The sequence below is a fragment of the Otolemur garnettii genome, unplaced genomic scaffold (genome assembly GCF_000181295.1).
Source record: "Otolemur garnettii isolate 467f Iridium unplaced genomic scaffold, OtoGar3 scaffold00294, whole genome shotgun sequence".
Classification (NCBI taxonomy): Eukaryota; Metazoa; Chordata; class Mammalia; order Primates; family Galagidae; genus Otolemur; species Otolemur garnettii.
The window spans coordinates 777,296-789,281 of record NW_003852689.1 but is presented as its reverse complement, the minus strand read 5'-3'; the positions used below and the strand labels follow the sequence as shown (position 1 = coordinate 789,281).

Sequence of the window (11,986 nt, the reverse complement as noted above, 5' to 3'; positions counted from 1 at the left end):
GGCGCCAGCCATATACACCTAAGGTGGCGGGTTTGAATCCAGCCCGGGCCTGCCAAGCAACAGTGATGGCTGCAACCAAAAAAAATAGCTAGGCGTTGTGGCGGGTGCCTGTGGTCCCAGCTACTTGGGAGGTAGAGGCTGGAGACTCGCTTGAGCCTAGGAGTTGGAGGTTGCTGTGAGTTTGTGATGCCACGGCACTCTGCCCAGGGAGACAGCTTGAGGCTCTGTCTCAAAAAAAAAAAAAAGAGTGAACTAAATGTATCTTCTATTCTTTCCATGTCTGAAATCTGATTGTAGCAAATTCAAATTCACTTCAGGTTAGTTGGATTTACTAGCTTTCTTCCCTGATACAGCTTTTTAAAACTTCCTTAGAAAAGTTTTCTTTTTCCTCCCTAAATTACTGGCCACAAGATGGAAAGAGTCTCTCATTTCTATTTTGGGATTTGCCTGAGTCACAAGGTAGTCTTGGCCAATCACTCTGTTCTCATTGTTTACTGAGGCTGCCTGGGAACTTGAACTGTCAGCCAAACAGGAAGAAAAGCCTAAGTCATATGGATGTGGTGAGATTTAATGATGGATACAAATCACAACAAATGGATTTCCCACAGGGTGAGGGAGGAAAGCAAACATTTTACTTAACTTCCTCTATAAAAAGCTATTACAGTAGAAAGCTATTACAATATAGCTAAGCAAATTTTCTAATGTTTGAATAACATGTATTTTCAACCAAAGATCTCTCTTCTGTATTCCTACTATAAATGAACACCCTAAACCTCAAATATAAGAAATGTGACTGATCTGACCCAGTAAAATTACACTGATTTTTTTTTAAAGTGTGTTTATAAACATATATAATTACAAAGGCCCTTTTTCTTTTTCAAGGATGGGTATAAAGTGTAACTTCCACCTAGATACTCTTTTTTTTTTCTTTTGAGACAGAGCCTCAAGCTGTCGCCTCGGGTAGAATGCTGTGGCATCACAGCTCACAGCAACCTCCAACTCCTGGGCTTAAGTGATTCTCTTGCCTCAGCCTCCCAAGTAGCTGGGACTATAGGCACCTGCAACAATGCCCGGCTATTTTTTGGTTGTGGTTGTCATTGTTTAGCAGGCCCGGGCTGGATTTGAACCTGCCAGCTCTGGTGTGTATGGCTGGCACCTTAGCCACTTGAGCTACAGGCACCGAGCCCCACCCAGATACTCTTATTTGTGCTCCCATGTGGTCCTGAATTCCCCCCTGGTAGCATCTTCTCCCTAAATTGTTCTGTGCCTTAATGCTTATAATTTCCCCTCATGATGTCTCTTGACAGAATTATTCTTTCTCTATTTACATAAATGGAAACAGAATAGATGAAAAGCCCTCCTGATACAGCTTTGCACGGGTCTCAAACTGATCTACTGCTAAGCAGGACTTGAACCTCTCTGCTTCTCTTCACTTGGCTGATTCACTTGGCTGAGTTCCTCTCTTGGCCCATGGTTACTGATCTTGCATGGCATAGGCGGCTTAGGACCCAGGGGGCGCCTTTCAGCTGAAAAACACGGCTGGCTGCAGCAAGCTAGCTGGGAAGCTCCCAGTTCTAAAGAGAGGCTGTTTACCAGAAGAGCATAACAAGGGCAGGTCTGATTGCAAAGCTGGGGCTGGGAGACAGAGCTGCAGCCAAGGGGACCCTGGTTGGATACCGGTTATTCGATCACCTGCAGGAGGACAGAGGCCATGATGCTACTGGCCTGGGTACAAACATTCCTGGTCAGCAAAATGCTTCTAGCAGAAGCCTATGGATCTGGAGGTGAGATTACAATCTTTTCTTTCTGCAGCAACTTAATGAAGCAGAATGGGTCAATCCCCCTATTTCCCAAACAGGGCCAGGATGATGTAGACAAAGCTTTTGGCTGGTTTTTGTTGTCCTAGGAAAGCTTTCCTCCCCCTCCTTTCCTTGCCAGGGGATCGCAGCTCCATCTTTGCCATTAAGAACAAAGGCAAGAAGCCACTTTCTCTTTCCCTGCCCATGCGTGGATAGAACTTGAGGGTTCATCACTCCAACTCCCCAAGTCCTATTCAACACCTTTGCATGGTGTAGCCAGCGCCCTCCTTCCCCAGCTTCCTCCTGCAGCTTTCCTGCTAAGAGGAGTGGGAGTTTGGAGTCACATCCAGGCAGCGATGAGGCAGGTTCTTCCGACTAAGGCTCTCTTGAAAATCTTTTGCCTGACTGAACCAAGGCTTTTGGAGAATTCTCTTGAGAGTGTTGCCTTTTAACACTGGCAGAAGGTGGCTGTATCTGCGGAGGAGGAAACACTAGAGTTTACGTAACATGGGCATTACAAGGCAGGGATAAATCTCAGGTCTGGCCACCCACTGACCCCAAACTTCCACCATTTCCACAAAGAGATCCTAGGCCAGACTTCGTTTCCCCCACTTTCCCCTCCAATGTGGCCACAAGTTCAAGAGTTAACAACCCTCTGGTAGCGCTTTCTGGCTTTAATTAAAAAAAAAAAAAAAGCGAACTCTCTCTGAGCGCCGACTGAGGGCCAGAAGCTGGCTGAGGGCTTTACGGGGCGCTTTCTTTTCCTTCCCTTTCGGACCCCATCACCGGGGTGGTTGGATGGGGGTGTTTCTAATGGGAGGATACCCAGCAGGATCCAGGATCCTCTGATGGAGGTGCCTGGCCGCGGTGAGTCTGGCTCTCCTGCCCACCACGCTCCGCGCCTTCCATTCGCTGCACGCAGTGTCAGAGACTCCTCTCCTTTACAGTCTGCTTTTGGGACAACGGCCACCTGTACCGGGCGGACCAACCCTCGCCTGCGCCGGGCCTCCACTGCCTCAACTGGCTGGACGCGCAGAGCGACCTGGCGTCGGCTCCCGAGTTGGGTGAGTATCCGCCGCAAACAGCGGCGGGGCTGGCGAGCGCCGTCCGGTCCCGGCGCCTATCTACGGCTCCCTCTCTCCCGTCTCAGGCGCCGGCAACCACAACTACTGCCGAAACCCTGACCGGGACCCGCGCGGACCCTGGTGCTATGTCAGTAGCGAGGCTGGCGTCCCTGAGAAGCAGCCTTGCGAGGACCTGCGCTGCTCAGGTACTGGCCCGGGACCCAGGGAACCCTGCGCCACAGGCTGACAGGGAGCTGCTGTTACACCCGCTGCGCACGTGCGGCCGTGCATTGCCGGCCTGCCCCGCCCCGCCCCGCCCCGGGCCGTTCGATTGGTCAGGACTGTCTCCAGGCCGCGGGGCCGAAATTCCATTGGCCGCCGCGGCCGCGCGGAGTGACCTCATCCTCTGCTAGCGCTTGTAAACAACTGCGGCGGGCGAGGAGGGATCTCGCCGCCGTGCGCCACATCCTGTCGCGCGCCCTGGGCGCGGCCCTCGGAGCGCCTTTCAGGGTTTATTGATCTTTGGGGGAGCATCTGCAAATGTGCTAGACACACTTCTCACAACTAGCATGAGGAGAAGCTGTTTGGAGGATTTGAGCCTCAGAAAAGTTGAACAGTTTACCAGAGGGAGTGGCATTGTCCAGATTTGAGTCCAAGTTGCTTAGAATCCAGAGCACAGGCTTGTGAGCTACTCAGAGCGGTCGTAGATTTCTCCTGGCTTGGAGCTGGGGAATCTCCTGGAGAAGATGGCAACGAGATAGCAAGTATTTGAAGAGATGAAGACGTGAGAGGATAGAGAAGGGCCCTTCCGTATGACCGTCCCCTCACATATGTCTTGTCGCAGAGATGGTGCAGACCTCTCAGGCCTGATCTTGCCTCTGGGGTGGGGTTTGATTTCAGTATGTGAGAAGCATTCTAAGGTGACCTGGCTCCATCTCCCCTGCTAGTGTAGTGGGACCAGGTTCATCTGTAGAATTCACTCAGGGCAGGCTCTGATGAGAGCTGTTTCTCATCTCATCTCCAGAGACCACTTCCCAGGCCCCACTAGCCTCCATGACAGAAACCGAGGCGGCATTGAAAATGCCAGTTGAAGATGAGGTGCAGGTTTTCGCCCCAGCCAACGCCTTGCCCGCCCGGAGTGAGGCGGCAGCTGTGCAGCCAGTCATTGGAATCAGCCAGCGGGTGCGGATGAATGCCAAGGAGAAAAAGGACCTGGGAACTCTGGGTATGACAGCCCCAACCCTGCCCTTGTTGGGATTCGTCAAATGATCCTTTGCTGATTGTCTGGGGTGTGGCTAATGGGACCTTGTGTCCTGTCCTTGGCAGGCTATGTACTGGGCATTACCATGATGGTGATCATCATTGCCATTGGAGCTGGCATCATCTTGGGCTACACCTACAAGAGGTCAGTAGCATCTCTTCTGGGCCTTCTTGAGAGAAGGGGAGGAAGGTACACAAAGTGAAATCAAACTTTGTGGCTTTCTCATCCCCAAGGAAGCAAGGTGTTGAAAAAAAGAAAATCAGCTTCCAGAGTAGAAACTTGGTTGTGATCTGTGACCTTGAACAAACCCTTTCCTTGGTTGCCTTACTCCTCACCCAAAAGACTTGTGAGGTAGGGGTTTTTGTATCCCATTTACAGAGGAGGATCCCTCCTCTTTCAGTGGTGAAGTGACTTGTTCAAGGTCACACTGCCTGAGAGTGGCAGAAGCTAGATTCAGACTCAGCTCTTTTGACACCAGATTCTCTGCTGTCTAATCCAACATGGCAGGCATGGAAGTGAGCGGCACTGCAGAAATCAGGCTGGACGTTCGTTGTAGGGACTGCAAGGCTGAATTATAAAATTCAGTTGTGAGTTATATCATTTTGCTATTAGAAAAGGTTGTCAGCCACCGTTTTGGCAGCTGGAGTTTAAATTTTTTGAGCCTTAAGTTGTGGGATCTCTTGTGATAGGAAGAAAAATGTGAGTTTGAGAACAGGAAATCTGTTTGCCACTCCTTATCACATGTGAGAAAGCCAGAGTGGCTACCTGTGAAACTCTGATGACCTGTGGCTGGGACAGCAGGTGGAGGAATGCTTATTTTGAAAAGTCTCATGAGATGCTGTGTGGAAAAATGTTCTCAAAGTTAGTGACAGGTGCTTCATCGTAAGTCAGAGTCCCATTCATTTTTACAGCACTGGATGATTCTGAAAAATTATTTGCCATTCTTGGACAAAATCAGAGGATTTGTCTTCTAGTCCTAAATATCTGTGATAGTTCTCCTCTATGGTCAAAGAAGTCTTTTTGTAAGGAAACTGACCCAGTGACCTATATTTTCCCATAGTAAGGCCATGTTTGAGCATTTAGCCCCTGTGGATCATTCAGCATTATATAAAACTTGAGTGTCCTCAGAGGTGTTTTTGTCAACCTCTTTATTCCAGATGAAAAAGGGGAAGTATTAGGTAATAATAATAATAGCAGCAGTGATTTACCATATGCCAGCCATTACTTCAAGTACTTTGCATGTTTGAACTCAATTCTCACAATCACCCTTGTGAGGTAAATGCTATTATTATCTCTAGTTTACAGGAAACTGAGGCAAGAGAGGATATATATCTTGCCTGAGATTACATACCCAGAATTTGGTGGAGAGAAGTCCTAGCCCTGCCACTAACCAGCTATCTTTGTGACTTTAGGGGGAAAATGTTGCTTCTTTATCCTACAGAGCACTGCTGCGGGGCTAACACAAGCGGTCAGTAAATGAGGGCTGTTTTCTTTTCTGTAAAATGTGAGTATTGGACTAGTGCTTTCCCAGACCCATTCCTTCTCTGAGTTTCTGTGATTCAGGAAGCAGAGCTCCAGGGAGGGACAATATTGACCTGAGAGGGCATCCTGACTCCCAGTCTGAGGTGGTTGCCCTCAGTGGGATGGTTGACATGACAGGTCTGCTTGTTCATACAAAGAGTTAATGAGATGGTGGCCCTGGCCTTAATAATTCATTTTTAAATTTTTTTTTGAGACCGAGCCTCAAGCTGTCCCCCTGGGTAGAGTGCTATGGCATCACAGCTCACAGCAACCTCCAACTCCTGGGCTCAAGCGAGTCTCCTGCCTCAGCCTCCCAAGTAGCTGGGACCACAGGCGCCTGCCACAACGGGCAGCTATTTTGGTTGCAGCCGTCATTATTGTTTGGCAGGCCTGGGCTGGATTTGAACCCACCACCTTGGGTGTACATGGCTGGCGCCTTAGCCACTTGAGCCACAGGCGCTGAGCCAATAATTCATTTTTAGTCCCAAACCTTGTTGGCTAAGTTTATTTAGCCCTTGAAATATTTCCTCCTTCCTCAGTTACCAGATAGTATTTGGCTCTTCTCCAATCCTCTGACAGTTTCCAGACCTTCCAGGTGGTTGAACTGACTAAATGTTCTTAATTCTGAGCTCAGTTCTGGTGCCCAGTGGAAGCCAAATCTTTTTATTCTAGATTTGTTGCTCTGGGCTATCATGGGACTGCCCTGAGGCCTAGAACTTAGTTTCCTGTAAATTAGGGCAAGGCACCAAGTCACCAAACTCCAGTCACTAACCACCAGACACCCTTTTCTTCAGCAAAGCTGCTCTGAGAACAGACTGTACAACAGGAAACCACATGTGGGTTAGAGACATGTTCTCAGCTCCCATCTCAGAGAACTGTGTTCAAGAAAGAGCTGCAGATTGAGTGTAGGTTTAGGTGTCTTCGGAACCTTGACACATCCCCCCTTCACACTTACCCACCTGCCCAAGGTTATCATAAGTATTAAATGTAAACAGAAACAGTAGAACACCAATTAGGTAATCATCACAATAGCAGCCAACATTTATTTTGTGCACTCTTAATAAGGCCCTTTTGTGTGCTCTTTCTTAATAATTTTGTCTAATCTTTACTACCAGACTAGGAGCATTATTATGCCATTTTACTCTAAGGAGCTGAGACTTAGAAGAATTCAGTACCATGTTCAAGCTACACAGCTAGTATATAGTCTAAGGATTATCAGCATCTCTAATAAGTGCAGTAAGACCCAGTAGCCTCATATAAATTTGCTTTGAATTGCAAAGGACAATAGGAAAAATGTAAAGTAAAAAAAAAGAAAGGCTGGGTTTATTTTTTTATTTTTTGTGAGACAGAGTTTCACTATGTTGCCCTTGGTAGAGTGCCATGGCGTCATAGATCACAGCAACCTCAGACTCTTGGGCTTGAGCGATTCTCTTGCCTCAGCCTCCCAAGCAGCTGGGACTACAGGTGCCCACCACAACACCTGGCTATTTTTTTTTTTTTTTTGGTAGTTGTCATTATTGTTTGGCAGGCCCGGGCTAGATTCAAACCCACCAGCTCCAGTGCATGTGCCTGGAGCCCCAGCTGCTTGAGCTACAGGCGTCGAGCCAAATGGCTGGGTGTAAAGTCAAAAGAACCAAGATTCAGTTCTGGAATTGCCACCAATTCTGAATGTGACTGGATAAGTTATTTACCTTCTTGGGGCCTCAGTTTACTCCTCTGTAAAATAGTGTAGGGGCAGGAGGTTATATATGATGATCTCTCAGCTCTATTATTTCCTTAAAAGGTAATATTGCCTGATGGTAGCTACAGGCAGTACTGGGTTAAAAATCTCAGCTCTGTTATTTGCATGAACAAATGATGTAACTTCTCAGCATATGCTTTCCTATCTCTGATAAACCACATAGGTAGGTTGGGCATGGTGGCTCATACCTTTAGTCCTAACCCTTTGGGAGGATGAGATAGGAGGATTGCTTGAGGCCAGGAGTTCGAGACCAGCCTGAGCAAGAGTGAGACCTCCCATCTCTACTAAAAATGGATTAGTTGGGCATTGTGACAGGCATCTGTAGTCCTAGCTACTCTGCAGGCTGAGGCAGGAGGATCACATCACTTGAGGAGTTTGAGGTTGCAGTGAGCTATGATGATGATACCATTGCACTCTAGCCCCAGTGACAGAGTGAGACTCTGTCTCCAAACAGAAAAAAATCAGGCTGGGCATAGTGGCTCATGCTTATAATTCTAGCACTCTGGGAGGAACAGGTGAGTGGATTGCTTGAGCACTAGACATACCTGCGCAAGAGCAAGACCTGTCTCTCCTAAAAATAGAAAAAACGAGCCGAGCGTGGTGGCTCCTGCCTGTAGTCCCAGCTACTCGGGAGGCTGAGGCAAGAGGATTGCTCAAGCCCAAGAGTTTGAGGTTGTTGCCAGCTACAGTGATGCCATGGCACTCCATCCAAGGCAATAGAGTGAGACTATCTCAAAATAAAAATCATACAAGTTTGTTGTGAGGATGAAATCAAACAGTGTAGTTTAGGCATATGGTTTGTTTTCATAACTCATAGCTGCCTTGAGGAACTTTTCCTGAGTAGCAGTGTGGCACAGCACTGCTTTTGGTTGGGAAAATAGCAGTAGCTCAATAGTAGTGGAAGAAATTTCTGTTACCTGAAGGAGGTTGGTGGTGCTTTCATCACCCTGAGAGAGGAAGTTAGAGGGAGGCAGCAGCTCCATCCACACCTGCTCTCTGGCTAGCCCAGCTCCTGATCGTATCCCAGCCCTGGTGCAGTCAGGGTATTTACTGTAAGCTTTGAACTCTACCCAAGGCCATGAGGCTTGGCTAATGGGACTAAACTTTTCCCTGACTGAGCAGGGTGGGCATAAACCAGGCTTCCTCTTAGGGGAGGAAGGGAATTAAGAGAGGGTTGGTGGGAGCTCAGCCAGGCTGAGTCTTTGACCTGATAGTCTAGGCCAAGAGGTTCAAATGGCCAGTCTGAGGCTGAGCGGCTCCCTGTCCTTGCTCCAAGTGTAGTGTCTGTGCTTAACTCTGAAGTGAACTCTTATTTTCTGATAAAAAGGAAAGGGAAAAACCTTAAGTCAACATCACTCTACCCTCTTAGGAGAGAAGCTGAGTTAGTGAATAAGCCTTTTGTTCTTTCTTGGCTGTCAGACTAGAGCTCAGCTAACCCTTCTTCACCTCCCCCACCCCAAAGCTTGAGAGGGAGCTGAGCTTCCTGATGGTCAGTGCAGTTGGCCTGGTGGCCTCTCATAGATCTCTCAAGGGAGCTGAGGGCAGCCAGTGCATCACCAGGACTTACAGCGTTATTAACAGCAGGCACGTGGAACTGGGTATGCTTCCAGGCTTCTGTACGGATGAGACTAATCCAGACTAGTCTCAGCATCTGCTGCCTTTACCCTTGGCTGCTCTTCCAGCCCTGTTCTGCCCCAATAATTAGCATTGATTTTTTTCCTCTAAAGACTTGTGTATGATGCAAGCTGACCATTATCAGTGACTAAGCTGGTCACAGATAAATGCTTGATAAAGAAGGTAACTGAGAAAGGCAGAGCTCTGGAGTCAGACTCCAAAGCCTTAGTTTCTTCGTCTATAATATAGGAATAATATTATCTCAAAAGACTGGAAATTAAAAGATGGTGCATAACACCCAATAGGTACATAGGTAGCTCTTTTCCTCCAGGATGATGGGAAGGCCATTTCCTGGTACCTTAGTACACACTCAGTGCATACTCCATTTCTTTTGTAATTGCCTTTTGATCTTTAACTGGCTTGGGGGACTCCCTTAATTAAACCCAGACCTTCCAAATTTCTCCCTACCTGGACAGCCTTCAAGAATTTAGCTTTTGGCTTGGCGCCTGTGGCTCAAGCGGCTAAGGTGCCAGCCACATACCCCTAAGGTGGTGGGTTTGAATCCAGCCCGGGCCCAGCAAACAACAATGACGGCTGCAACCAAAAAATAGCCGAGCGTTGTGGCGGGCGCCTGTGGTCCCAGCATCTTGGGAGGCAGAGGCAGGAGACTCGCTTGAGCCCAGGAGTTGGAGGTTGCTGTGAGCTGTGATGCCACGACACTCTACCCAGGGGGATAGCTTGAGGCGCTGTCTCAAGAAAAAAAGAATCTAGCTTTTAGGGTGGCATCTGTGGCTCAAAGGAATAGAGCGCTGGCCCCATATACCAGCGGTGGCAGGTTCAAACCCAGCCCCAGCCAAAAACTGCAAAAAGAAAAAAACAAAAACCTAGCTTTTGGACGGCACCTGTGTCTCGGTGGGTGGGTGGGTGGGGTGGTGCTGGCCCCATATACCGAGGGTGGCAGGTTCGAACTTGGCCCTAGCCAAACTGCAACAACAACAACAAAAAAAATAGCCTGGCGTTGTGGTATGTGCCTGTAGTCCCAGCTACTTGGGAGGTTGAGGCAAGAGAATCACCTAAGCCCAAGAGGTTGCTGCGAGCTGTCACACCACAGTACTCTACTGAGAGCGATAAAGTGAGACTCTGTCTCGAAAAAAAAAAAAAAGCTAGATTCTTTTTAGAAAAGAGCTTCTAGCTTTAGAAAAAAGCTAGATAGAGTCTTACTCTGTCGCCCAGGCTAGAGTGCTGTGGCATCAATTCCTGGATTCAGGCAATCCTCCAACCTCAGCTTCCCAGAGTGCTAGGATTTTACAGCCATGAGCCACCACACCCAGCTGAAGAATCTAACTTTTAATTTTATTATGGAGGTAGGTGTTTCCTTCTATGTGACAGCAGTGTAACTGATGAGCAGTGCCCAGGGGTAGTGAATCTTAGGGTGTGAGTGGGAAGCACTTACAGATGACCTTCTCCCCATGAAGTGTCCCTCCATTTCCTTGAGTGCTTTGGAAGTTCTTTGGCTACGAGAGTTGGTGGTGTCCAGTACAGAAGCTAATGAGAAGGCTGGAGTGGGAGCCTCAGGCTTGCACATTCACAGACTCCCAGGGTGATGAACTCACAGATTTGCCTCCTGTGACCTTGTAGTGAGGAATAGGGAATCAGAGCATATCTTATGTGAAGGATTCTATAAAAGGTTAGGGGCCTTGGAGATGGCAAGTCATTATTTTAGAAATGATAAAATTAAGGCTTAGAGAGGACACATAAATAATGCTTGACTTGGCTGGTCAGTAGGAGAGTTTCCTTGGGAAATCAAATTAAGATAACATTGCTTGGTGAGTCAAGTCATATTCAGGGCAAATCATAATAACCTCTTATGAGTTTTTACAGTAGTTTCACTATTTTCAAAGTGCTTTCAGATTCATTATCTTATTATGAGACAGATATTATTGTCATTTCACAGATGAGGAAGTCAAAGCTCAGAGTGTCTGTTTTGCCAACTCTCATACAACTAGGGCTGAACCGCTACTAGAATACAAGTAAAGGGAACTGGATGATTTAAAGATAGTTCTGAGGCATCTATGCAAACTCTTCCTCCTCTAACAAACACCCCCAGCCCCACCCTGTGCATTTTCCCAGTATTCTTCACCAGTCTCTAGAAACTTCTGTCATTGCACTGAATATCATGATAGATGTGTAATCCATCTGCTCTTAGCTGTGTCCCTAAGCAGGTCCCTGTATGGTTTCACCAAGTCATCCATCAGCTACTTATTTCCAGGTTCTTTCTGGGAAGATTTGCTCTGATAGCTGAGCCACAGCCAGTTGTTGGCTTTGGAGCAGGTTAAGCTGGGTCCTAGGTTCTAGTGTTCAGTGTGCTGGGCACTTACTTGTCTTACTTGTCTACCCTAGGAGTGGCCCAGTCCTTTGGGAAGGACGCTACATGTCCGGACAGAACATTGGATTTCAGTCCCTGACCCACCAATTTTTGTCAGAATTTCACTGGTCATTAGAGTCTAACAGACTTGAGTTTGAGCTTACCGCATCCTTGGAGAATTACTTAACTTCTCTGGGCCATTCCTCATGTATAAAATAAGTAAGACCTAGGCTGGCTGTGGTAGCTAAGTATTTTGGAAGCCTGAGGTGAGAGGATTGCTTGAGACCAGGAGTTTGAGACTAGCCTAGGGCAACATAGAAAGATCCCCATCTCTAAAAAACATTTTTTTTTTTTTTTTTAAATCAGAAGTCCCAGCTACTCAGCAGACTTAGGAAGGAGATCACTTGATCACAAGAGTTTGAGGTTGCTGTGAACAGTGATGATGCCACTATACTCTAGCCTGGGGAATAGAGGGAGATCATGTTTCAAAATAAAGGGTAAGACCTAATTCTGGCTCGGCGCCTATAGCTCAACCGGCTAGGGCGCCAGCCACGTACACCTAAGGTGGCGGGTTCGAATCCCCAGCCCGGACCCGCCAAACAACAATGACGGCTGCAACCA

The 11,986-nt window shown here is 47.7% G+C and overlaps 1 protein-coding gene across 1 annotated transcript in view; it reads left to right on the top strand.

Moving 5' to 3' along the window:
• Positions 1-1,519: 1,519 nt before the first annotated feature.
• Positions 1,520-11,986, top strand: part of PIK3IP1 (phosphoinositide-3-kinase interacting protein 1) — a 13,149-nt gene continuing 2,682 nt past the window's right edge. Inside the window, exons 1-5 of the mRNA XM_003803339.3 lie at positions 1,520-1,784; positions 2,747-2,863; positions 2,950-3,069; positions 3,888-4,088; positions 4,190-4,268. Of these exons, the coding sequence (XP_003803387.3) occupies positions 1,712-1,784; positions 2,747-2,863; positions 2,950-3,069; positions 3,888-4,088; positions 4,190-4,268 (590 nt within the window). The 5' untranslated portion in view covers positions 1,520-1,711. The remainder of the gene's footprint in view (positions 1,785-2,746; positions 2,864-2,949; positions 3,070-3,887; positions 4,089-4,189; positions 4,269-11,986) is intronic.